We start from the raw sequence: 23948 nt of genomic DNA, 5'->3' as shown, positions 1-23948 counted from the left end.
AGCTTACCTGAGCAAAAGCCAAGTTCAGCACCGTTTCAGAGGCCAAGTACTGTAACCGGTACTCCTTGGAGAGGGCCAGAGCCTGCAGGAGCACAGGCAGCGCGATGGTAGGGGAGGAAGACCGCCAGTATAGCTCGGCCACAGACAGCAGGACACTGCCCACAAAGAGGAAGACATGGGATGAGAAGATCCAGCACAAAGGACCACCTGTAGGAAATGTTCAAGGGACTTCCCTTACCTGATCACCATTTCTGTATTCCTGATTTTCTGACAATGGATCAACAATTTTTGCAAAAGCTTGTGCGCCTCTGACATTTGGTTCTGAGCTTGTAGTACAATTGCTTTTCTGACACAGAAACAAAATAAACAAATGGTTATGCTGATATTTTACCAGGGTTGCAAGTATAGTCACTTTCAGGGTTACAATCTCTACTTCCTCAATTAGACTGTAAACTTCCCAAGGGCAAGAATTTTGCCTGATACAATTTTTGTTAAAAGAGGAGAAAAAAAAGTGCGTGTGTGTGTGTGTGTGTGTGTGTGTGTAAACACGTGTGTATACACCCCTCCCGGCACCCCCCCCCACACACACACACACACAAGAAAAAAACAAGTCTGGAATTACAGATATTAGAATGTTCGTGATTTTCTCTGGGTGATACTTATTTTCTCCCTATTACTCATCTGTATTTTCTAATTTCCTGTAAAAAATAGGAAAAAAAAGTTTTTTCCTAAGCTAAAGTTAATAAATTAATCCACACAAAAATAAGAATAAAGCCATTTAAGAACTACCTTATTCTGGGGCTGGAATCTTCAAAGTTTCTTACCTGTATACACCCTCTATGCTGTTAAGAGCTGTGATTCCTGTAACAAGTGAATCAGCCAAATGGTATTTGCCATCATTCATTGCTCTGTCAAACTGTATTTTTTGATCACATAGCATCCATAGCTAATAAGAAAAAAAAAATTGAGGACAAAATGCAAGTGTTCACCTCGTTATTCAACAGATATAAAAATATTTCAGCATTTTTGAGATTTAAAAATTTTTTATAAATATTTCAAGGATGTAAAAAAGCCCTAAGAATAAAGTAACAAACACATGTGTGCCAATCACCAACTTTGTCAAAACACAACATTTTGATTTGCTTCAGATATTACTGCATACTAACGAAGTCTTTTGCAAATTCCATTCCTCTCTTTCTTTATCCAAAGTAAGCACCTGGGGCACCTGGGTGTCTCAGTTGTTAAGTGTCTGACTTCAGCTCAGGTCATGATCTAATGGTTTGTGAGTTTGAGTCCCGCATTGGGTAAACACGAGCCCCGCTTCTCTCTCTCTCTCCCTCTCCCTCTCCCTCTCTCTGTCTCTCTCTATGTCTCTCTCTGCCCCTCCTGGGATTCTCTCTTTCTCTGCCCCTTGCTCACTGGCGCCTTCTTTTTCTCTCTCTCAAAAACAAACAAACAAATAAATAAATAAAACCAAAGTAAGCACCTGATTTGGTGTTTATCATTCCCATTCATGTTTTTATACTATTACAGCATATATTCTTACCCTTAAACAATATATAGTATGATCTTGTAGGTTTTTAAATTTTGCAGAAAGTAAATACTGCTGTACTTTATGTATCCTTTGACAACTTGCTCTTAAGCTCAACAGTATTTTTCTGGGACTTACACATGTCTGTGTGTGTGTGTGTGTGTGTGTGTGTGTGTGTGTGTTTTATTCAATATGAAATTTATTGCCAAATTGGTTTCCATACAACACCCAGTGCTCATCCCAACAGGTGCCCTCCTCAATGTCCATCACCCACTTTCCCCTCCCTCCCACCCCCCAGACTTACACATGTTAATACAAGTAGCTCTAGTTCATCCTTTCCACTAACGAATAGTTCTCAATTATACGAATATCTGTTCTCACAATGATGAGTATTTAGGTAGTGCCAATTTTTCACTCTTCTGAACAATGCTGCAATCAACATTCTCGTGCATCTCTGCTGGTGCAAGAGTTTATGTCAGGTCTACAGCAAGCAGTGGAAACACGGGTGGAGGATATACACAACTTCAATTCAATACAATGCCCATTTGTTCTTCAAGTGGGTTATACCAATTTATACTTCCCACCAGTAATATCCTTGCCAACACTTGGTACTGTCAGACATTCTACCTTTGGCCAATCTGATAGGTATGAAATATCTCATTACTGTTGTCTGATATTTCCCTGACTGCCAGCCAGGCTGAGCATCTTATCATATACCTACTGGCCATACGTTTTTTCTGTGAACTGTGAATTGCCTTTTTTTTTTTCTTCAACAGCTAGAACTGTCACCAAAACTGTTCCATTGCATTAGCACTGCCACAGAACCACCTTAATTCTTTCGTTCCTACATCATCCTTAGGTGCTATCATCTCCCATCTTCTATCTTATGTGCAGACCACCTTCCCAGCTGGGCACTTTGAATTCAGATCATAGCCTGCTGAAGGCAGCAATGAGGCCCAAGCACACTTCACATGCAGAGTGGCACCCACACTATAGCTAATGCCACGGAGCCAACAACCTGTGGGAGTGGCAGCCTCAGTGACCAGCACTAGGAGACTCCCAGGCCATGGTCTCTTAAGATTTCAAATTCTCTAATCCATTGAAGACTAAACTTGGAAAGGGAGGGAAGAAGAAGGGGATCCTGTAACAGGTTTCTCAGCCCCATTAGAGATAGATAAAGTGCAATAAGGAACACAGGGCCTGGGACTGCTTTATAAAATTAATTCAATTCCCTCTGGGCACAACATCTTCCCAAAGGTTATTTAATTCTGGGAGGAAGAGATTAGAGTTGCCAAGTAAGAGACACAGCACCAAACTGAGACCTAATTCTTTTTTTTTTTAATTTTTTTTTTCAACGTTTATTTATTTTTGGGACAGAGAGAGACAGAGCATGAACGGGGGAGGGGCAGAGAGAGAGGGAGACACAGAATCGGAAACAGGCTCCAGGCTCTGAGCCATCAGCCCAGAGCCTGACGCGGGGCTCGAACTCATGCACCGCGAGATCGTGACCTGGCTGAAGTCGGACGCTTAACCGACTGCGCCACCCAGGCGCCCCGAGACCTAATTCTTGATCTGTCCATGGACATGGATGATTTTCTTTTCTTATTTCCACACAGTTAGAGATATAAGGAATACAAACTTAAAACTATGAAGACAGAGAGAAAAAAAGTTCCCTAAATAAATCTTTAAATCTTGTATCAGAGTTTATTTTTCTGCCTTCTTTTTTTTTTTTTTTTTAATATTTGCTTATTTTTGAGAGAGGGAGAGAGAGAGAGCGAGTTAGAGCACATGTGCATGCACGCAAGTGGGGGAGGAGCAGAGAAAGGGAGACACAGAATCCCAAGCAGGCTCCAGGCTCTGAGCTGTCGGCACAGAGCCCAACATGGGGCTCAAACTCAAGAACTGTGAGATCATGACCTGAGCCAAAGTCAAACACTTAACCAACTAAGCCACCCATGCATCCCTCTGCCTTTTTTTTTTTTTTTTTTTTTTATTTTTTTTTTTATTTTTATTTATTTTTTATTTTTTTTTTCAACGTTTATTTATTTTTGGGACAGAGAGAGACAGAGCATGAACGGGGGAGGGGCAGAGAGAGAGGGAGACACAGAATCGGAAGCAGGCTCCAGGCTCTGAGCCATCAGCCCAGAGCCCGACGCGGGGCTCGAACTCACAGACCGCGAGATCGTGACCTGGCTGAAGTCGGACGCCCAACCGACTGCGCCACCCAGGTGCCCCATATTTTTTTAAAGTTTATTTATTTATTTTGAGAGAGAGAGAGAGAGAGAGAGAGAGGGCGCAAGTGTGGGAGAGGCAGACAGGGAGAGAGAGAATCCCAAGCAGCTCCTGTGCTATCAGCATGGAGCCCGATGCGGGGCTCAATCCCACAAATCCTGAGATCATGACCTGAGCCAAAATCAAGAGTCAAACACTCAAACGACTAAGCCACCCAGGCGCCCATTCTCTGCCTTGCACAGAGCTTAGAGGCTGGTATGCATCTATATTGACCTCAATGCATAGATGACACAGAAAGGAACCAAGACACAAGAAACCGAGAGGAAGCCTTAAAATATTCCACTCTGACAACAATACAGTAAAAACGGTCTCCTCGGAAATAAATCGGATGCCAGGCAAAAGTTAGATTACCTGGGCATGCTGACTATTCGGCGGGAATCGTTCCTTCAAGTGCTTCAACACTTCCGAAGCTGCGGCAAAACAGCCCTAAATGGAAACACACGAACTGATGAACACACCTGTGTTTAAACTACATCTGCTACACCACTCATAGGATGTTGCTATGATTCACCTGCTTGTGGTACAGCACCCTAGAAGACATGAAGCAGAGACTGTCATACATCAGGGGGTCATTTTTTTTTTTTTTTTTAGGTTCTAGTATATTTCGTTCATTAAAAATTTTTTTTTTAATTTTTTTAACGCTTATTCATTTTTGAGAGAGAGGGAGAGACAGAGAGTGGGTGGGGGAGGGGCAGAGAAAGAGGGAAGCACAGAGTCTGAAGCAGGGTCCAAGCTCTGGGCTGTCAGCACAGAGCCCGACATGGGGCTTGAACTCACCAACCGTGAGAATATGACCTGAGCCAAAGTTGGATATTTAACTGATGAGCCACCCCCTAATTTTTTTTTTTTAATTACACATGTAATGAATGTATGTTCACTCTAGGAAAAAAACTTACAAAATACATGTAAACAATAAGAAAAAGGCCAATTTTAATTTCACCAAAGATAATCACAGGAATGTTTGGGCACATATCCTTCTAAACTTCTCTTATGCACATAAATAAAAACATACACATATTCTAAAAAAAGGCATACGTACTATTTTTGTAAATTACCTAGAACACTGTTTACTACATGGTAGGCATATTTTTTGACTGAATCAATCTTTCCAGTGTTAACAAATACAAAGTTATATCATCATAGTATTTTATTAGGTAAATGAACTATGATACATCTAAATGACCTCCTAGTTTGGGATAGTTTGGTCGTTTCTAATTTTTTCCATTTTAAGGATGCTACAGCGAATATCCTGGTGCACACACCTTTGTGTAACTGTCCACTTGTCCAGTCCTTTCCTTAGGATAAGACCTTTGAAGTGGAACTAGCTGGTCAAATGGTAGGCACTCCTAAGCCCTTTGATACACATTGCTAAATTACCCTCCGGAAATGTACCGAGAACTTTCTTAACAGCCTTCTATGTCTTTCTCCTACCACAATTTTTAAGCGTTGCCTATTTAATTGGTGAAACTAGTATTTCACTGTATTAACATGAATTTCTTTAATGACTAGATTGAAAATTTTTCATGTTCTCTGGTCATTTATATTTTTTCTGTGAATACATATTCATCTTTTTTTATACCCTTATGTTCCTGCAATGTTTCTTATTGACTCCAAAAGCTTTTCAATGTGTCCTAATCCTTTGATTAGATGATATACCTTCTGTCTACATAGAAGCTCAGTTAGACCAAAAGTGAACTTTCATTTGAAGTAAATTAAGTAGAAATTACACTGAATTATAATAAAACGTCAATAATCTTTTTATTCTTAGGACTTTTAACTGGCCAGTCTTGCCAATGATTTCCATTGACTGCCAGAGGGAGTTGGGCATGTGGATCGAGGTGGGTTGTCAAAACTTTAGGCCAAGTAGAGAGACACACATTGCAGTATCCCCCAAAACACCCTCACTGCGACCTGCCTCTCCTTAGGCTGGAAGAAGAATACCAGATGGTCTAGAATCACACAAAAAGAGCAAGAGGCTGCCTGTCTTAGTACTTCCTCTGAGTTACAGGAGGAAGGTCAGGAACAGCAATTCAGACCCTGTAACTTTTTTGTAGGTTCACTCATGCCCAAGTCATGGCCATACCAAAGTACAGCAGCACCCAGTTTATTTGGAGGTCAATTTCAGAACACAATTCAAAGCACACATAAAGGAAATAAAAGAGCAAATGGAGACTCATGATAAAGCTGTCTTCTCCACAGTTGGCCAACTCAATTTCACAGGTGCCTCCCTAACGTGTATAATTAAAAATGTGACAATCATCAGCCCTGTGGGTACAGCTACCTGGTTGATGTTCTAATACTAGAAAAGTCTTTCCAAGACGGATTGAGGAGAAGGCGGGAGGAGACTGAATTGAAATTAAGAAGCCACTGCCTAGGAGCCCTGGGTGGCTCAGTCGGTTAAGCATCTGACTACGGCTCAGGTCATGATCTCACGGCTCATAGGTTCAAGCCCCACATAGGGCTCCATGTGGACAGCGCAGAGCCTGGAGCCTGCTTCGGATTCTGTATCTCCCTCTCTCTCTGCCCCTCCCCCACTCACGATCTGTTTCTCTCTCTCTCTCTCTCTCTCTCTCAAAAACAAAGAAACATTAATAAAACTTTTTTTTAAAAAAGAAGAAGCCACTGCCTATGTTGTAGCTGTGCAATACTAAAGTTTCCCAACACATCCTGGCCACTGGAGCCAGGCAATGATGGGTCAGCAGGTTTTTCACATAAGCCTAGGGATATAAGGAAGATGAAGATGGAAATACTAATACAGATCCAACAGCAAGAAAAATCCCCCAGGAAGAATCATAGACGTCTAATAATTGGCCTTGGAGAAAGCTTCAGGGTTTAGACATTGAGCCAAGACCAAGATTTTTTTAAGTAGATTTTCAGTCCAGAAGAAAAAAAAAATCATTTCTATCCTACATAACTCAAAGGGAATTGAAAGGAAGTTATCCACTGTGTAAGGCTGGGGTTGGTGGGGAGAATCTGACTTCAAATAGCCATATGGGAAAACTTAAGGTGGCGTGTGAATTATATCTCAATGAAGTTGTTGGGGAAAAAAAGTCACACGAGGCTCATACCAAATACTTAACTAAAGGTTCACCGACTCATTCATTACCAGTTGCTCCACTTAACCATGGTACCAGGAGAGGAAAAGAGATGTTAAAGAGGTTCCAGTGTCATGAAGCGGGTGGGGGAGAACCAAGAATGAGATGAACGTGCAGATTCCTGGGGAAAGCAAATGGCAAGTGCAGCTAGCTGGCAGCTGTTTTGCTGTCAGAAAGTGTGGGTGATGCTTCCCAGGTGCAGGAAGAAGGCAGCTGATGAAGGTGCATGTGGGACCCATCAGCCAGAGTCCATCCATCCCCTTTGTCTCCAGAGATATCGAAAGGATAGTAAAATGCTAAAATAAGTTTAGTGGAGGGAAGTATTTATAGACTTCTGAAAGGGTGGACACCATCCATAGATCCTCAGGCTGCAGATTAGGGAATACTGAGTGCTATCATATAACCTAACAATAATGGATGCCACAGAGAAGTGGAGAAATGTTATATGATCAAGGAAATGCACTTGTAGCCAAGGCAGTGTTTACTGAGATACGGCGCTTAGGTAAGAGGTTTCCCTGACTCCTTTCCCATGAAAGGAGACATTTTGGAGCAAAGGAGAGAGAAAGCCTAGAGCAGCATGACAAACCCTTTAATCAATCCCCTATAAACACAATCCTGTAAAATTACAAGGTTACATCCAATTCCCACCGTCCCTCTTAGGAGCCAATCAGACTTGGGCTGGAGACTTAACATTAACTGGTGTAGATATAGGACTTAGCTCCCTGGATCTCAGTTTCTTGTTCTGTGAAATAGGGAGACTAATAAGGCTGAGAATAATGGTGCTATTATAAGGATTCAGTAAGATAATACAAGTAAAAAACCAAGCACAGGGCCTGGCACAGAACAAAGGTACATGAAACATTAGCTATTATCATTTCAGCAATACTTCTACTATGCTTTCCCAGCTCCTATAAACATACATAGCTCTACTACCTTAAGTTTCAAAGACTCCTTTTTATTCCAACTGTGACATAAAAACAGCTGACCTCTTATTCTCCTTGCCGATGCCACAAGAGATCCCAAGTTCAACAAGCTTTGTAGACTCCACACCCAGTCCATCTCCATTGACGGGATTTTACCCTTTCTGCCCCCTGCATCCAACCAGACCTGTCCAAGACATACCCAGTGCTTTTCCCCAGCAGCAGGGGAAAGAAACGGCAGAACCCCCACTGCTCCGGGAGCACAGAGGCCCAGCCACCAGCTTACCTGCTCTGCGTGCAGCTCTGCGAGGTGGCAGAGGGCGACGGCAAACGACTCTGTGTTGTTCTGCTGCACACCCGCATTCACCGCCTCCAGGCTGTTCATGCTCAGCAACATCTGGGCTTGCTGCAGCGCCATGGTGCTGGGCGAGGACACGGGAAGGAATTCCCTTCAGTCGAGAGCCCCAGGCTCCCCTCAGCCACACCCCACAACTACCTGAGTGGGAATGGAAGGGAGCTGAGGCCCTCTGCAGGCTCTGGCTTCATGGGAGCAGCTGCCTCCCACCGCCCGCCCTCCTGCCCTCAGCATAGGGAAAGCAGAAAAGCACCCTGGGTGTGCAGCCCCAAAGGAAACATGGAGAGGTTATGGTACAACCGGAAGTTCCAAGCCGTAGACCCCCCAACTGCCTCTAATTTCCCCTGTGGTCACAGCGTGTTAATTAGTTTTCACGGATAAATTCAGACCCGATGCCATCCTGGCACCATCTGCTCTGGCAATGCAGGCAGTGGCCAGTGTTCGCAGCTGTCTCAGAGCGCATCATGCCAAAAAATCATCTCGAGCACAAAAACAAGACTGCTGAAGGAGGCACTTCCTTTCATTAGCAAATTCCTAGAAAGAGCAGACTGTCTAGGTGGGAGGTGAGGTAGTGACAGGGCTCCAGGATTAAAAACCTCGTTCAAGAAGTTGATTTCCAAGCTAAAGGAGGCCAAATGGAAAATTAAACCTGGGACTAGAGACACTTCAGAGAACACACCTTGGCTAACGGGGAAGCCCAACCTGAGCAAATGTGGCTCATGCCTCCCATGGACAGGAAGCGACATTCCAGAGATTCCCATCCCAGATCACAGGGGCATGGTGCTTGGAGCCAGACCACCTGGGTCTCAGCCTTGGCTCTGTCACTTGCTAATGACATCTGTGATCTTGGGCAGATCAGATGTGTGAACCTGAGAGCTCAGTGACCAGTGACCTCACAGAGCAGTTGGGAGGAGTACATATGAATGAGCACAGGGAAGAACTCTACAAAGTTTGTGCAAAGTATAAAGTGTTTTAAAACTATAAGCATTTTCTTTAATCCCCCGCACGAACAACTTTCATCAAAGGCGGAAATGACTTGCCCGTTTGGCCTTTCATAGAACCACTCTGCTAGCTTCTGCTCACAGCTGGAAGGATGGCCCCTTCGGCCTAGACAGTCGGCTTGAAGACCCACCTGCGGCCATAGAGTCTCCAGATGGCTGTTTTCTGTGCAATGCTGATATCGATGAGCTCTGACAGGCTGTGTTTCCAGTGCAGGAGGTCAGAGTCCTTAAGGGCATCCATCAGTTTGTTTGCCGTCTTCCCAGCAAAAGCCCTCTGCTGAACAAGGGACTGGATTCCCAGGGAGGCAAGGTACTAAGGGGACAGATGTACCCATGATGAAAGGTAGAGATTACATGACAGAATTTGTTTTGCTCTTCAGAAATTTGGCATATGTCACGTTTCAGCACATGTAAACCGACGGCATTATTTAAAAGGAAAGTATCTACAGCCTGACCCTAACCCATATGAAATGTGCTCCCGAAAAACTGGAGCTGGAAGAGAGGCGGATGGTAGACCCGGAAGAGCCAGGGCTTTGACATAAAAGGGGCCTGGACTTAAACACTTTCTCTGCTATTTATTCTGTGACCCAAGGGTCAGTTAGCTTCTTAGCCAGCCTCAGCTTCCTCATCTGCAGAATGGGTATCGACCCTATCATAAAAATATATTCTAAGAATTAAAATAAAACAGTATGTGTCAAACAGTGCTGGGAACATCATGGAGTAGGAGACTTTTTAAAGGATGCCTATTATGAGCATAATTATCTTTTCATTAATTTCTGGTATAATTTTCAAAGATGAAAGCACAATTTAAAAAAGTCAGCTTAGGGGCACCTGGGTGGCTCATTCGGTTAAACATCAGACTCTTGATTTCAGCTCAGGTCACAACCTCACAGTCTGTGGGATGGAGCCCTGCATCGGGCTCTGCGCACAGAGCTTGCTTGGGATTCTCTCCCTCTTTCTCTGCTCCTCCCCAGCTCATGCTCTCTCTCGCTCTCTCTCTCACACACACACACTCTCTCTCAAAACAAATAAATAAACTTAAAAAAAAAAAAAAGTCAGCTTAAATTCATAACAAAAAATTGTACTTAAGATGTCTATCACTTATTTTAAGGGGCATCTTACTTTTATCATTATATTCAATTCTGTACATACAAGTTTCCTTTCCCAAAATGAGTCAAATGGACAATTTACAGATTTTAAAAGCATATACAGTATGTCAACTATAATTTTAAGAAAACATATACATTAAATTATTACACATATTACTTTCAGTTCTTCTGGACCTTGCTGCAAACCTCATGAGACGGAATGCTTAAGCAGCCTCACTACCCTTCGTGCATGTAGCTGTCAGCAGATGTTTTTGAGACAGAAGAAGGTTCTTTGAGGAACAGTAGTAATCTAGATTCTGACCGTCATTACTACTACATGTGTGGAGACTATGCCCTTTAATTGCCCCTGAGTATTTGTCACCAAGGACTAAAACTCAGGTCCTTCCCTGTCACTCAAAATAAGAAAGGACAAGTGTGCCTGCCAGGTTTACTGGTTCCTGGCTTTGTTTGCTTTTGGAACAAGGATCAGCAAACATGTTCTCTAAAGGGCCAGGTAGTAAATAATTTAGGTTTTGCAGGCCACATTTGGTCTCTGTCACATATTCCTCTTTGTTGTTGTTGTTGTTTTTACCCGCAACTATTTAAAAATGTAAAACCCATTCTTAGCTTGAGGGACATATAAAAGCAGGCAGCAAGCCAGATTTGGCCCATGGGCTGAAGAGTTTGCCAACCCCTGATTTAAAAATAAACCTTTCCTGAAATTTTTCTAAGTAAATATGTGGAAGTCAATGTTGATCAATAAACTAAATAAGGACCTCATCAAATTGATAAGTAGAACTTTTATAGATGTTATTAACATAAAGGGAGCAGAGAGAAACCCATCAAATAGAATTTAGTGATTTCATTAATAATTAAGGTCATATGAAACTACCAAGAATAAAACCACACCATTTATTTAAATAATCTCACAGGGAGATGAGCCTTACCGGTAACCCAAAATGTACTGCCTTCTTCACAGAATGCTCTAGCAGAACATAGCTATCGGATCTCTTCTGCCCCAGGACATACAGCCAGCTCTGGTAAGAGAAATCATCAGGATATATCCTAACTATGATAATGCTTAACGTTCTGTTCAAATATCAGTGTGGTTATAAGAAAGATTCAACAAGAGAACAGACAAATCCTCTAAAATTCTCTTTCATGAAGTATGAACCTAAATGAAAACCATTGAACACATTAAAACTGTCAGACTGAAATAAACAAACCACTGATCTTCACCTCTGACAGCAGTGAGTGGCAAGTGTCCCAGGGGAAAAAAACAAAACAAAACATGAAGCCCCCATATGGCCTTTAATTGAGAAATCGAGATTCTCAGGGACTGTTCAATGAAGTCTGTGTTCTACCTATGCTTGGTGTTTACACTTTCACAAGAGGATGTCTCATCAAGTTACTAGGTGTTGTATTCACTTTTTTGTTAATGCCAATGTTTAATGTGTTAGCTTTGCATTAAAATCTGTAGACAAGAAATTCCCCCGCAAAGTGAAATAGAAATCATGAATTAAGAAAGATAATAATGATGGGTTGCCTTTCTGAATTCCCACAACCACCTAACTAGTTTCCCTTCATTGCTAAGGACCTTCTAACAGCAAAACAAGCCATTTCGAACGGGACCTTCAGAAGGCCAACTCAACACAGGGGCAAAACTTCTGAGACAGGAGGGGATGGCTCACCAAGCAATGCTGGAGACACACATGATCGTTGGACTCCTGGGCAATCCTAATCGCCTCTTGCAGGGCGAGCTCTGCCTGCTGACTAGAGACAGACCGAACATTAATAACTCATTAACAATCACAAACATGTTCAAGCATCTTAACAGGAAGGCATCTGTACGGTAATTCATCTGAGGTTGGAAGCTCTAACAATGACCTTATTCCCTCAGAGGCACTTCCTCCCCCAGCAGTGAGAAACATTTAACAGAGGAGACAGAACATGTCCTTTCTAAGGTGGATTTCTACTACAAAGGGCAAGAAGGAAGGGCTTTTCTTGATCTCAGCTCCTAAGATTTTTATTTTAATTGTCTACCACTGGGAGGATGGACAAGGAGAGGATACAATATTTCACTTTTCACTGCACTCCCTTCTGCATTATGTGAATTTTTTTACAATGGCATTTGATAATTTTGTATTTTTTCAAAACTAGTTTTAAAAAGTATTTTGAGGATACTCACTTCTGAGATTTTTTTTCCTGCTGACGTGGTTCCCCTCCATCTGGGAGATCTGAGCTAATCTCAAGATCTGCAGAAATTCAGCCAACTATCCTTGGCCCTACTGAGCTGTCACCTCTGAAAACACCCACAGAAATGCAATCTGTAACCCACCTTGTAGTGTTTAATTAAATACTACTGTTAATCACTTTCTACTTGTTAATTTTATCTCTTCAACTACTTTATAAGCCTGCAGAGGGTGAGCTCTTAAACTTTGGGTTTCCCAGTGGCAAGTCACGGAAAAAAAGTTCATAAACACAGGGTTACTGAAGATCTCAAAATAGAATCAATGGGTATCACTTATTTAGGAAACATTTACATAAGGAATTTTCTTTCACCTCTAGCATCAGCCTCACGCAATCCATTTTAATTAGGGAGAGCTGGTGTGTTCCTCAATAACCACTTGTTTGAATAAAGAAACCAGATACATCTATCAAAAGGTAGATTCCCAGGTAGATTAAAGACTGCTTTAAATCTCTATTCAAACATTAAGTTAGCAGGGGTACCTGGGTGGCTCTGTCAGTTAAGTGTCTGACTTTGGCTCAGGTCATGATCTCACGGTTCGTGGGTTCGAGCCCCGCATCGGGCTCTGTGCTGACAGCTCAGAGCCTGGAGCCTGCTTCGGATTCTGTCTCCTCTCTCTGCCCCTCCCCTGGTCATACTCTTTCTCTCTCTCTCTCTCTCAAAAATAAACATTAAAATATATATATATATGTGTGTGTGTGTGTGTGCATATACATATATGTATATATGTGCATATGTATATATATATATATGTATATATATATATATATATATACACATATATACACACATACATACATACAATAAGTTAGTAGAGCTTAGGGAGGACTGACCTGCTACCTTATTAAACAGAGACTCACAAATTGAAGGAGTGATCTGTGCATATATCTGGAGAAGTGTCCCTTATGAAAACAACAGCATTCCCCGACCCTTTATCCTCATCTATCACCTGGATACATTACACTTATGTTTAGTGTTGTTTATGGTTTATCTCCCCCACTGGCAAGCTCCATGAAAACAGGGGCTTTTTTCCCCCTCTTTTTTCACTGCTGTAACCTCAGCATCTAGAACAGCACCCAGTACACCATAGATGCTCAGTAAACAACTATAACGATTTTCAAGAAGTCTCCACAATCCTATAAGCTGTGTGACAGAGATGAATACGGGCCCACAGCTCCAGGACTAGAAACAAAGATGCATGAACCCAAGTAAATTAATTTAGCAATTAATTTCATGCAGTTAGCTACCTATCTGTTGATAATATTGTAAATATAAAGAAATTCTGCACAACAGATTATTTGTATCTAGAATGCTAGATACAAATTTCTAAACCCTAGCAGAAACTGGTCTAAACACAGAAATCGGTTAATGGTAGATACTACAAATAGTGTTGCTATTTATTATGACAACTAAAAAATGGAAGGCCCCAATTAAGAGGTCATTACAGCTGGGCAGGCAAAAAGAAGTCGACTGTCAAAAGATAACATGGAATCTCATAAAATCATGGAGTTTGGAGTAGCCTTGAACCTTCCTGAGTCCAACTATCAATGTAATGCTTAAATTCCCTCATTGACACCTCTGGTCTAGGCTTGAGCACCCCACTGGTCCTTCCTCAGAGGTTCCATGTGGAAAAACCTTATCATGAGGAAAGCACTGTCTTTCCCTTGCACATCCTAGCTCTCGTTCTTCTCCAGGAATCTAAGCTGTCTTCACATGACCTTTTACTACATGAAGATGCCAAACACGTGCTTGGCTAAATCATTTTCTCTCCAGGCTCACCATTCTCATACCCTTCCCACACTGTTCATATGACATGGCTTTGAACACCTACAAGGAGAGTGTCCCCTACACAAGCTCCAGCCTGTCAATGTCCCTTTTTTTTTTTTTTTAAATTTTTTTTTTCAACGTTTATTTATTTTTGGGACAGAGAGAGACAGAGCATGAACGGGGGAGGGGCAGAGAGAGAGGGAGACACAGAATCGGAAACAGGCTCCAGGCTCTGAGCCATCAGCCCAGAGCCCGACGCGGGGCTCGAACTCGAACTCATGGACCGCGAGATCGTGACCTGGCTGAAGTCGGACGCTTAACCAACTGCGCCACCCAGGCGCCCCTCAATGTCCCTTTTAAAATGAGACAATCAGAAATTAACAGAGGGCCACAGAGGGCCACCTGGGTGGCTCAGTCTGTTGAGATCCGACTCTTGATTTCTCCTCAGGTCATCATCCTAGGATTGTGGGATTGGGACCCATGTCAGGCTCTGCACAGAGTGTGGCGCTTGCTTAAGATTCTCTCTCTCAGGGCTCCTGGATGGCTTGGTCGATTAAGCGTCCAACTCTTGATTTTGGCTGAGGCCATGATCTCACAGTTTCTTGAGTTTGAGCCAGAGCCTGCTTGGGATTCTCCCTCGCTCTCTGCCCCTCCCCCCCCCCAAAATAAATAAACTTTAAGTTTCTCTCTCTCCCCCTGTCCCCCCTTCCCCTGCTCATACTCTCTCTGTCTCTCAAAATAAACGTTTTTAAAGTTTCTCTCTCTCTCCCTCTGCCCCCCTCCCCTAGTCACTCTTTCTCTAAAATAAAAAAAATAATAAAAATAAAAATAAAAGAAATTAGTAGCATTTCTGACCCATAGTGCAAGGGGTAGAAGTCTCAGCTCTTGAACTTTGGACACCATATTTACAGTAACATACCCTACAGTCTCTATTCAAAGATGCCTGTAGCAGAGACCACATTTCTCTCAAATGAGAAAAAGTCACAGGGGGCAGGGAGACCCCTTCAATGAATAATTCCCAGTTTTTTCACCCTTATTCACATTATTTCAGTTTCCAAAATAGCCCCCATGTTTTAAGGTTTTAATGACATAACTCCATTTACTAAATAATTGGGCAATTTTCCTATTTTTATTCATTAAAATCATAAGCATATCTTAGCAATGGCATAAGCCAGTGTCACCTCACTGAGCTGCCTGAATTCTGTCCCAAAGCACAAACATGTGGCTTAGTGAGCGTACAGTGTTTTATCCAGTAAAGGTACAACTTCATTTTGGCTTTTTGAAATACTGAAAATAGCTTTTGTATCCCCATCATTACCTCCAAAAATTCCTTTTGGGAATCTCTGGCCTAATGACCTAATTTCCTTTTAATTCAAAGGCTATTGTTCTTAGAAGTAAGGAAAGAGGCCATACACTAGCTAGTAATGCTCACTGGTGACACCAGGGGGCAGACTGCTTAAGGAGAAGGTCTTCATTAACTGCTGTCTATGGAACTTCCCTCTTGGGAAGTTATTGACAAGCCCAGGTAGGAGGGTATCTTTCTTCTTCTTCTTCTTCTTCTTCTTTCTCCTTCCTCCTCCTCCTCCTCTTTCTTCTTTTATTTTGAGAGAAAGAGTGCAAGCAGGAACCGGGCAGAGAGAAGGAGAGAGGGAACTCCAAGCAGGCTCCACTGTCAGCGCAGAACCAGTCGAGGGCTCAATCCCACCAACCATGAGATCATGACCTGAGCCAAAATCAAGGGTCCCACGCTTAACTGACTGAGCCACCCAGACGCCCCTTTTGATTTTTCAACACTGCATTTAAAACCTACATCTCCGTTAACATTTGAGAGTTGATTTCTTCAGTTTCTGCAGAAACAAAAACCTATCAACTCACTAGTGACCGAAGCGGCAGTGCAGGGCGGCCAGGTTCAGCGCGGCGTATCGCAGGCTCCGGCCATAGCCCTCTTCCCCATTACTTTTGCTTTCGGCCCCAGTAAGAATCAAGCGATCAAAATAATGAAGGAGGCTGTGTGTTGAACTGAAGACATCTTGGACCCGGAGGTTGTTTAAGTAGCTGAGATAGTGCTGAAACAAGAAACAATCCACATATTTTAAATGTTCAGCTTCCACTAGCTTGAGACTAATTCAGAGCGTCCCACTAGCTTCAGATACCCGTATTCCTCTGCCCTTCGTGAAGACAGTTTAGCTTCATCTTTTCCCACTGGCAGGATGAAGCAAGTTCAAGATACAGTGGTTTGTTTCCTCCCTAGGAATGGGCTAGGAAGTCGCCAAATGAAAAATGGGAGCCCCATTATGATCTGTGTCAGAGTTTTATGCCAAATATATACCCACTATGCCACTGGTTATACTAGGACCGGAGGGTGATTGGGGGTGGGGGGACCTCACCTACCTCAGGTATTAAGGAAGACTGTAAGCTCAAATATAAAAATTTTTAAAAAATTTTTTTTAATTTATATTTATTTATTTTGAGAGAGAGAGAGAGCAAGCAGGGGAGGGGCAGACAGAGAAAGAGACAGAATCCCAAGCAGGCTCCACACTGTCAGCATGGAGCCTGATGAGGCACTTGAACCCATGAACGGAGAGATCATGACCTGAGCCAAAATCAAGAGTGGGACACTTAACAACCAAGCCACCCAGGCACTCTTCAATAATAAAAATTTTAAGACCTGAATTCGTATACAAATTATAAAGGACGCCTGGGTAGCTCAGTTGTTAAACACCCAACTTGAGCTCAGGTCATGATCTCATGGCTTGTGAGTTTGAGCCCCAGGTTGGTCTCTGTGCTGAAACTCAGAGCCTGAGGCCTGCTTCAGTTCTGTGTCTCCCTCTCTCTGCCCCTCCCCCTCTCACACTCTTTCTCTCTCTCAAAAATAAATAAACATTTTTAAAATTATAATATAAAATTAAGTTCTCTAAATGTCCAAGTCAAAACACAGTGAGTGTAACTAGTTTACTAAGTTACACTTAGTAAAATACATTGTCATGTATTTTGACAGTATTTTCATTTCTTCTGATTCACTGAATTTAATTTCCCTCCAAAAGGCAGACTGCAGTTACTATGGCGCAAAGGAGATATATTTCTGCATGTGAGTAAAGTCAGACGTCAAATCCAGGTGTTATTAAGAAAGTTTTTTATTTTTTATTTTTTATTTTTTTAAATTTTTTTTTTTTTTAAACGTTTATTCATTTTTGGGACAGAGAGAGACAGAGCATGAACGGGGGAGGGGCAGAGAGAGAGGGAGACACAGAATCGGAAACAGGCTCCAGGCTCCGAGCCATCAGCCCAGAGCCTGATGCGGGGCTCGAACTCACGGACCGCGAGATCATGACCTGGCTGAAGTCGGACGCCTAACCGACTGCGCCACCCAGGCGCCCCAAGAAAGTTTTTTAAAAAGAAAAGAAAGTTGGGGCGCCTGGGTGGCTCAGTCGGTTGAGCGGCCGACTTCGGCCCAGGTCATGATCTCGCGGTCTGTGGGTTCGAGCCTCGCGTCGGGCTCTGTGCTGACGGCTCAGAGCCTGAAGCCTGTTTCAGATTCTGTGTCTCCCTCTCTCTGACCCTCCCCTGTTCATGCTCTGTCTCTCCCTGTCTCAAAAATAAATTAAAAAAAAAAAAAAGTTAAAAAAAAAAAAGAAAGAAAAGAAAGTTTTCTGGGTAAAAATCCAGTAAGGAATGGAATTATTTGAATTTGGGGAAAAAAAAAAAAACTTGACAAGAGAAAGGAAAAGAATTTTTAGTCCCAAAACTTGAAAAAAAAAATCAGTCTACTGTATCATCTGTCAATAATTCACAGCCTCAGAGAGATGATGAATGAATGGGAATAGCAACAGAAAAGGGACTGAAGAAACCCCTAATGGCCCAGGGACGAGGGGGTAGGAGGGAAAGCTTTGCAATCCAGGCTTATAGACTTGCCAACAACATTTCTTTCCAAGAAACTGGGCCAATGGGACAATCCTCATTTGCATGGCTCTTCAATATAAAGAGTAGCCTGATTGTGGCTTTCTAACTCAAAAGACTCACCGCTTCAGCAAAATCAGGATTAAATTTCAACAAGTTGTTCAGTTCTTTCTGCAGAGAAGCTGGAGTGAGGGCTTTTGTCTCATCATTCTTTAACAAAGAAGCCTGAAATTTAAAGATGACAACTCAGAAGAAAGACGTGGCCGGTCAACATATGGAAATGTATACTGACTAGGATCCCCTATGTTCCTTCCCACTGCTCCTCTCTCCTCTCGGCCACAGTGTTTCCTCTTCCTGAGACAAAAAGCCTGCCAACTCCCTCTCCCCATCCACACAGTCCTCACATGTCTTGCAAACTCCTACTTGTCCTTCAGGACCCCATGTAGACTTTAGTCACTTGCTTATATCAGCTTTTAGACTAGGTAAGGTCCTGTAAGTCCCTACATGCTCCCGTAGGCCCCTGCAGGAACCCTTCCTGCAGTACTTAGCAACCTACATTAAAAGTGCCAGTGTGACCCCACCCCGGACTGAGTGCCTTCAGGGCAGGTAGTGTGCACTTCCAGCCTGGCAAAGGGCCTCACAGCACCCAGATGCCCTACTCCTGGCTATCTGTTTCAAGTAGATGGTACCAGCAATGATTATATAAAATATGTTAGAAAACCAGTCCTAAATTAATTATTAGTACTTAACTTGATTACAAACTCTTCAACTTTACCTAGACAAATTTTTATTTGTAAATAATAATAATTTCTAATTTCATTTGAATTCATTATATTATAGAAGATTCCAAAACATGGAAAGACATATGGAAGAAAACAAAAATCATCTGTAACCCCTCCACCCAGAAATAACACTATTGATATGTCAGTGTCTTATTCCAGTCTTTTTTCTATATGTGCATACATAGACCATATTTTTAATAAAACTAGAACACTGTATATCATTTTACTTCCTGCTCTTTTCATTCAATAATATAAAGTTTGTCTCATCATCAAAGTCTTTGATAATATGATTTTTAAAGCAAAAGTATTAACCCTGTGACTGCCATATTTATTGCAAATCCTTTTTCCTATTTTATTGTTTGCCTTTTAGTTTTGTTAGAGTGTGTTCTGACGTGCAGGCGTTTTTAATTTTTATGCTGAAAATCAAATGATCTTCTCCTACATGCTTTCTTCCACAGCTTTTATGTTTAGAAAGTCGTTCCCCACCCAGAGATCAGTTAAAAGTTAATATGTAGTTCCTTCTGGTCTAATTATAGCTTTAAATATTCACATCTACCCTTTAATCCACCTGTAACGGACTGAATGAAGTGTGAGAATGTGGTGAGGCTCTAGCTATACTGTCTCCTCCATACTTCACTGGTTGTCTAGAGGGTTTTTTTCTAATCTGTCTGAAATTCATCTGCAGGGGTGATTCTATGACTTTTCAGCTAGACCTAAACAGTACATCTTTCTGCAAAAAGAAAATTAATAACAAAATAAGGAGAATTAGAAAAGTAGAACAAAATATCAAAATTCTATGCTCAAAAAAAACATGGGAGAAAAATATTCAGCTTCTGTTTCCGAGCAAATGAAAAAGTATGGCTCAAAAGCACCAGCAAGACATGTTTGGGGTTAAAAAAAAAAGAAAGAAAGAAACGTTGGGAGTGAACTGTACCGGTGTCTGCAACTTGAAATACATCAAAAAATAAGATGAAATGGTGGCTGGATAGAGAACGTGTAGGTATTGATAAAGACAGAGCAAAATACTAATTGTGGCATCTGGGTGACGGGTATATAGGTATTCACTGTGCAATGCTCTTCAACTTTTCTTTCTGTTCGAAAATGTCCATAATAAAATGTTGGGGGAAGAGAAGTAAGTCTTCCAAAGCACATTTTTGGCCTGTGTTAGTCACACACTATTATAAAATGATCATGCATTATAACTTTAAGAAAAATAAAGTCATGGGGCACTGGGCTGGCTCAGTTTGTAGAGCATTCAATTCTTGATATCAGCATTTTAAGTTTGAGCCCCACAATGGGGGTAGAGATTACTTAAAAATAAAATCTATTAAAAAAAAAAAGAAGAAGAAAAAGAAAAAGAAAATCACACACAAAATCGGAAAGAACACATAACCACAACTGTATTGTTAGTAAAGGAAAGAGGACCAAGAATAAGGAATAAAGCAGATTCACTAATAAGCCTATCAACGAAACAGGCGTATGTGATGACATATCTTTTTTAAAGTTCATGATAAATAACAGAATTAACACATACCTGTTGAGAAAGAAAAAATTCTGCTTGTTTTTGGGAGAGAGGCCCACTGCAAGATACCTCCTCTTCTCTGGAAAAGAATAAAACAAAAATAACAAGGAATTACACAACATGGAAGGGTGAACTAGGTGATGAGGATTAAGGAGCATGAAATGTCCTTTTATGAAATGTCAAATTACTATACTGTACACATGAAACCAGTATTACACTGTGTGTTAACTATAATGGCATTAAAAACTTAAAAAGCCAAACAAACAAAAAAGAATTCCACAACAGCAAGAATGGTAATGCTAACCAAGTCAAATGGCTTCATCAGAAGATCTCAAAAACTTTTAAAATTAATTCTCTCCTCTCAGGAATAGAAAAGACATACTTAAAAAGTGATGTTGAATGACCTGCCAAAGTTCACACCATGTAACTATGGACAGCTATAGACCTAAATTCTACATAGCATGATCTTTCTACAATGCGAATCTATCGTGGTACCCAGCTTCCAGAATAAAATCCACACATTTTATTATACCAGGGCAGGTGCAATGCTCCATGAGTGATCCTAGCTACTACCTCTCTCCTTTGCCTTTTCTTTCTCACCCACATTCCCAGCCTGATGACGTCCTCGCAGATCTCCTACGGCACCAAGATGCCCCTGCTGCTTCCTTGGCCTGAAAGCCCATTGTCCCGCCCACTGTTGGACTACGGTACACCATCCGTCATTCAAGACTAACTGACATGTGATGTCCTCCAAGAATCTCTCCTGACATCTCTCATTTGAGCTGCCACTGTCTCCTACTAGAGAGGCTGAGCACAGCACCTATGCATTGCCACACCTGGCTGCTCGTACTTGCAACTGGATACCAATACCTAGTGCCATGCCTAGGAATAAAACAGGCCCTCAAGAGATTGGGAAATGAATGGATGGAGAGTTTCTAACTCCTTGCTACAGATACAAGATGTGGGATACTTCAGAGCAGGAGAAAGTGGCTTCTCCTAAGACATAACCATTTGCCTAGAAGTTTAGATTATGCAGATTTAACAGACAAGGAATATACGGGTATAAACCTAGACTTGACAAATCTGCATATATACAATAGAAAAGTCTTATTTTGAGAGGAAAAGTATGAGTAATCCCTTTTGCCACATGACTCTAAGAAATGCCTGCTCTACAAGATTTTGATAAGTATAAAAATCAATATTTACTCATAAATAATGTTTTCACAAGCACTCTGCATCTAATATAAGCAGTTTTCAAACTTTCACATAAATAATATATAAATGGATATTCTGAAAGAAGAAAAAATTCTTCTGAGGTTATGTAATTTGGAGACAGTTGTATGCTCTATCTTAATTCGAGATTAATGATGCACCTGAGAGAAATCCAACAAAAAGAAACTGCATCTACTTTTTTTATTTTATTTTTTTAACATTTATTCATTTTTGAGAGACAGAGAGAGACAGAGGCATAAGCAGGGGAGGGGCAGAGAGAGAGGGAGACACAGGATCTGAAGCAGGCCCCAGGCTCTGAGGTGTCAGCACAGAGCTCAACGCGGGGCTTGAACCCACGAACTGCGAGGTCATGACCTGAGCCAAAGTTGGCCGCTCAACTGACTGAGCCAGGCACCCTGAAACTTCATTTACTTTTGTTTAATATATCATTTACCAAACTAATTGACCAAAGAATCCTTTCCTCACATCTTTTATGAAGTACTAGTGTTCTACAGAAAACACTTTGGGAAACACTGCTCTAATATTCTCTTGACTTCATTTCTTTCTTTCTTTTTTTTAATGTTTATTTTTGATAGAGCAGGAGTGGGGGAGGGGCAGAAAGAGAGGGGGACAGAGGATCCAAAGCGGGCTCTGCACTGACAGCAGCAAGCCCCATGTGGGGCTCAAACTCATGAACCATGAGATCATGACCTAAGTTGAAGTCAGACGCTCGACTGACTGAGCCACACAGGTGCCTTTTTTTTTTTTTTTTTTTAATGCTTATTTATTTACTTTTTAGAGAGGAGAGAGTGCAAGGGGGGTAGGGGCAGAGAGAGAGGGAGACAGAGAATGTGACGCAGGCTCCAAGCTCCAAGCTGTCAGCACAGAGCTGAGCTGGACGGACATGGGGCCCAAACCCACAAACTGTGAGATCATGACCTGAGCCGAAATCAGACACTTAACCAACTGAGCCACTCAGGCACCCCTCTTGGCTTCATTTTTGTTAAATATTACTTAATAATCCCTAAGCAGTGTATCAGATTCTGCAGCCATCAGAGCTGCCAAGAACCAGCTCTAGCCCAGGTCTAACAAAGATCAGTAACACAATAGTGACCTAGAGGGAAATGGAAAAAAATTCACAGGCCAAGTTCTCAAATGGAAAACAGTTAAGTATCAGGACAGTAAGAAGTCCTTTTCTCTTAGCACACCGCTTTAACCAAGGTTAAACCCAAGGCTTGGCATAATTATATATGGCTGCATGCAAAAAGGCTAGAGACAGGTGAGACTCTGAATGAAACTAGACACAGGCTTCTGGTCCCATCTGCCTCTAAAGTCCACAACACTCAGGGCACCTGGCTGCCTTGGTCTGTAGAGCAGGCAACTCTTGATCTCAAAGTTTTGGTTTTTTTTTTTTTTGGTTTTTTTTTTTTTGTGTGTGTGTGTTTATTTTTGAGAGAGAGATAGTGTGTGAGAGGGGGAGGGGCAGAGAGAGAGGGAGACACAGAATCTGAAGTAGGCTCCAGGCTCTGACCTGTCAGCACAGAGCCCTACACAGGGCTCAAAGCCACAAACTGTGAGATCATGACCCGATCCAAGGTTGGACGCTCAACCAACTGAGCCACCCGGGCGCCCCTTGATCTCGGAGCCCCACGATGGGTGTAGAGATTACTTAAAAACAAAATCTTAGAAGTCCACAATGCTCACAGTTACCAAATGCTTTATTTAAACCCTTCCCCTGTCCCTGAAAATTGGGGGTAGCTTATAAGGAAGGACACAGGAGCAATAAGGTTAATAAAATAGAGAAAATCAGCATCATGCAAACTGATTCTATAAGAAACGGAAATACAGTTCCCATAAATGAAGATCGAATTTGGTTCTGGCCTCCATGGTGGCAATCATGGCTGACATGAACCAGCTTGGGAAGAGCAAGTAAAAACCCCATGGCCCAAACCATCCTTTACTGACTCTTCTTGGTTTCCTTAAGGCCTCACAAATATATGCAGGAAAAAAGTAATTCTTAAGAAGCCACAGAAGTACTCAATTTAGGAAAAGGGCTACCCACTTAGGAAAAAGTTCAAGTATACCTTGCTTATAAATTCAGTTATTAGCTGAGACAGAATTTTAGACTTACTAGTCCATAAATCAAGGGCACTTAAGTTGGGTTCAGGGATGGGCTCTAAGAAGTCCATGAATCTTGTAAAACTGTACTCAAAAGTTGGCAAAGATGTGCATTTTAAA

General features: G+C 41.9%; 1 protein-coding gene across 2 annotated transcripts in view; it reads right to left on the bottom strand.

The window, feature by feature from the left end:
- ANAPC5 (anaphase promoting complex subunit 5) overlaps positions 1-23948 on the bottom strand; it is a 44658-nt gene that overhangs the window by 9215 nt on the left and 11495 nt on the right. For both annotated transcript variants that reach the window (XM_045457211.1, XM_045457212.1), the window contains exons 5-15: positions 20511-20577; positions 18318-18419; positions 16173-16363; positions 11974-12055; positions 11230-11319; positions 9326-9507; positions 8125-8260; positions 4175-4249; positions 825-946; positions 239-346; positions 8-155 (exon numbers count right to left, since the gene is read on the bottom strand). In XM_045457211.1, the coding sequence (XP_045313167.1) occupies positions 8-155; positions 239-346; positions 825-946; positions 4175-4249; positions 8125-8260; positions 9326-9507; positions 11230-11319; positions 11974-12055; positions 16173-16363; positions 18318-18419; positions 20511-20577 (1303 nt within the window). The remainder of the gene's footprint in view (positions 1-7; positions 156-238; positions 347-824; positions 947-4174; positions 4250-8124; positions 8261-9325; positions 9508-11229; positions 11320-11973; positions 12056-16172; positions 16364-18317; positions 18420-20510; positions 20578-23948) is intronic.

Source organism: Leopardus geoffroyi, chromosome D3, assembly GCF_018350155.1.
Source record: "Leopardus geoffroyi isolate Oge1 chromosome D3, O.geoffroyi_Oge1_pat1.0, whole genome shotgun sequence".
NCBI classification, from domain to species: domain Eukaryota; kingdom Metazoa; phylum Chordata; class Mammalia; order Carnivora; family Felidae; genus Leopardus; species Leopardus geoffroyi.
This window is presented reverse-complemented; position numbering and strand designations above follow the sequence as displayed.